General features: G+C 33.5%; 1 protein-coding gene across 1 annotated transcript; it reads left to right on the top strand.

Annotated features, from left to right (window-relative positions):
• The first annotated feature begins 234 nt into the window (after positions 1 to 234).
• Positions 235 to 1482, top strand: LOC108560653 (single-minded homolog 1-like). Its single transcript, XM_017918295.1, has 4 exons — positions 235 to 603; positions 666 to 1146; positions 1208 to 1355; positions 1440 to 1482. Exons 1-4 carry the CDS (start codon positions 235 to 237, stop codon positions 1480 to 1482), a joined length of 1041 nt encoding a protein of 346 aa, XP_017773784.1.
• The last annotated feature ends 1297 nt before the right edge of the window (positions 1483 to 2779 follow it).

Below are 2779 nucleotides of genomic sequence, written 5' to 3'. Positions count from 1 at the left end.
TACCGACATTTAGGGTGGACACAAGGGCTTGGAGCGAAAGTTGGAAAAACCCAGATATTGCTTGAAAATGTGCAATTGAAGGAGTAGGAGTAAAAAAGCTGGAAAACCCCAGACTCTGTCCGTCGTTTTTAAAAGCTGGTGATCTAGGTGAAGGTACAATCATTCGGACAAGTCAGATCCTCCTGATAACATCTTCAGCAGCAGCTCAGAAAATAACAATAACTATAACCAAAAATGAAATATCTCGTTGGTTCAACTGATACATCTAAACAGATGGATCTCAAGGAGAAGAGCAAAATCGCTTCTAAGACGAGACGTGAACGCGAGAATTCCGAGTTCATGGAGTTGGCTTCTTTGCTGCCGCTCCCGACTCAAGTTAAAGAACAGCTTGATAAAGCTTCCATCATAAGGTTGACCACTTCTTACTTGCGTCTCCGGGAGCTTTACCCTCACGGGATGAGGATCATCCAGCATCCGGAGAACAAGGAAGGAGGCAGCTCCGAGATGATGGAGACCATCGACGGTTTCGTGTTCGCTTTAGCTCCGGAAGGACTAATTCTCTACATTTCGGAAAACGTGAGCATGCATTTGGGGATGGCAGCAGTAAGTTAAATCTCAACACTATCTTTAAACTTTGTTTACTAACGCATCCTTTTTTGTTTTAGATTGATATGACGGGTCATAGCATTTACGATTTCATCCTCCACGATGATCACAACGAGATGAGGGATATGCTCACCGTGAAGCACGACGATACGGACATGGGCAGAACCTTTTCGGTACGTATGAAGTGCACCTTGCCGAAGAGGACGGCCGGATTAACGCAAAACGGATACAAAGTTATCCATTGCTCCGGCCATCTCAAGTACAAAGCAAGTTCTCCAACGACTTCGGCCGACATCGAGTGCTTCGAAAGTTTGGGTCTCATCGCCATCGGTAATCCATTACTTCCAAACGGAATACCCGAAATCAAGATGGGCCCAAACATGTTCATGTTCAGAGCGAGCATGGAATTCGACGTCATCTTCGTTGACGCCATGGTCCACCGTCTCACTGGACACGAGCCCAAGCAGATTGTCCAGAACAGCATCTACCAGTACATTCACCCATTGGATCTTAAAGATTTCCAAGAGGCACACAAAGAACGTAAGTCTTAACACAATTTCAATAAATTCAACAAACAATAACATCAATTTTTATTTTGCAGTCTTAAAGAAAGGACAGGTGAAGACGAAGTTTTATAGATTCAAATGTGTCGACGGCGGCTACGTCTTCATGCAGAGTCTCGCTGTGATCGTCACCAATTCTAGAACGTCTCAGCCCAGATGCATCGTTTCGGTCAATTACATCATGAAGTAAGTTTCCTAAAATTAAAAAAAAATAATGAAACAATTAGAAAAAAACAACAAATACTTAACACATTTATTCTTATGTTTCAGAGATTGCCCGAGCCAATGCCCTGAAAGCCAAATCGTTACTTAAGTGTAAAAGATATAGCAAAAAAAATATTGTTGAATTATATTTTTTTTTTTGATATATCTTTTAAAGTGAACTGCATGCAATTTTTAAGACATTGTTTAAACAGAGATTGTTCATTTTTTAACCGGTTTAAATTATTTGAAAAATGTCTTTTTAATTGTTAAGTAAATTAATTGTAATTTTGAATAAATATTATTTTCCATGCATTACATACAATTATATTTATTATTGAACTTTAATATTTCATTTATGAAATCAATCTATGAAACTTTACTTTGATTTACACAATTTAATGAAATAATCAACAAAGTATGAATGAACATAATCGTTCTTTCTTATTGTATTCTTTTTTTTATTAAATTTACATACAAATAATTAACTTTTAAAAGTAAATTATTTGTAATTTAAAATTAGTTTTTATATTTCAGTTTGTTAAAAGATTAATGAAACTTGATCAAACATTGTTTTGATTTACACAATTGAATGAAAAAAAATATTAAAACAATCAGCAAATACTTAAATTTTCAAAATAATAGTAGTGTGTAATTATTTTGTAATGAACACAAATGTTCCGACTTTTTAAAACTAATTTATTTGTTCTTATTTTTTTTAATTATATACAAATAATTAAATTTCAAACAAGAAACAATTAAAAACAAATGGGTCCATATCGCAAGTCCGACAATCGAAAGACCGTCTATTGAAATCCCGACTGTATCTAAATTCCGACTATATCAAAATCTCGACAACCATAATCCCGACAAACATAATCCCGAATATATCAAAATCCCAACTGCATTAAAATCCCACCTATATCGAAAATTTTTACAATAACATTTTTAAATTATTTCGGAGCGTAGTCACCTTGTGCTACACTTTTATTATTAATAACAATAAATTATTATTAATTTATTTAAAACTGTTATTGTAGACATTTTCGATATAGTCAGGATTTTGATCCAGTCGGGATTATGGTTGTCGGGATTTCGATACAGTCGGCATTTCAAACGTAGGGATTTCGAAAGTCGGGAATTTGATTGATGGTATTGCCACCAAAAATAAACCTATAGAAAATAAATGACTTTTAAAAATAAAAGTAAAATCAATTTGATAAATTATCAATGAAACTTGATCAAATACATTATTTTAGTAACACAATTGAATGAAAAAAAAATTAAACAATCAGCCAATTATGAATGAACATAATCATACTATTTTTTTACTACTGTAACTGTTTTTTTTTAAATTTGTAATTCATATAAAAATAATACAATTTTTAAAGTTTAAATTATTTTTAAAT

Source organism: Nicrophorus vespilloides, unplaced genomic scaffold (genome assembly GCF_001412225.1).
Source record: "Nicrophorus vespilloides isolate i.1.1-1 unplaced genomic scaffold, Nicve_v1.0, whole genome shotgun sequence".
Lineage (NCBI taxonomy): Eukaryota > Metazoa > Arthropoda > Insecta > Coleoptera > Silphidae > Nicrophorus > Nicrophorus vespilloides.
This window is presented reverse-complemented; position numbering and strand designations above follow the sequence as displayed.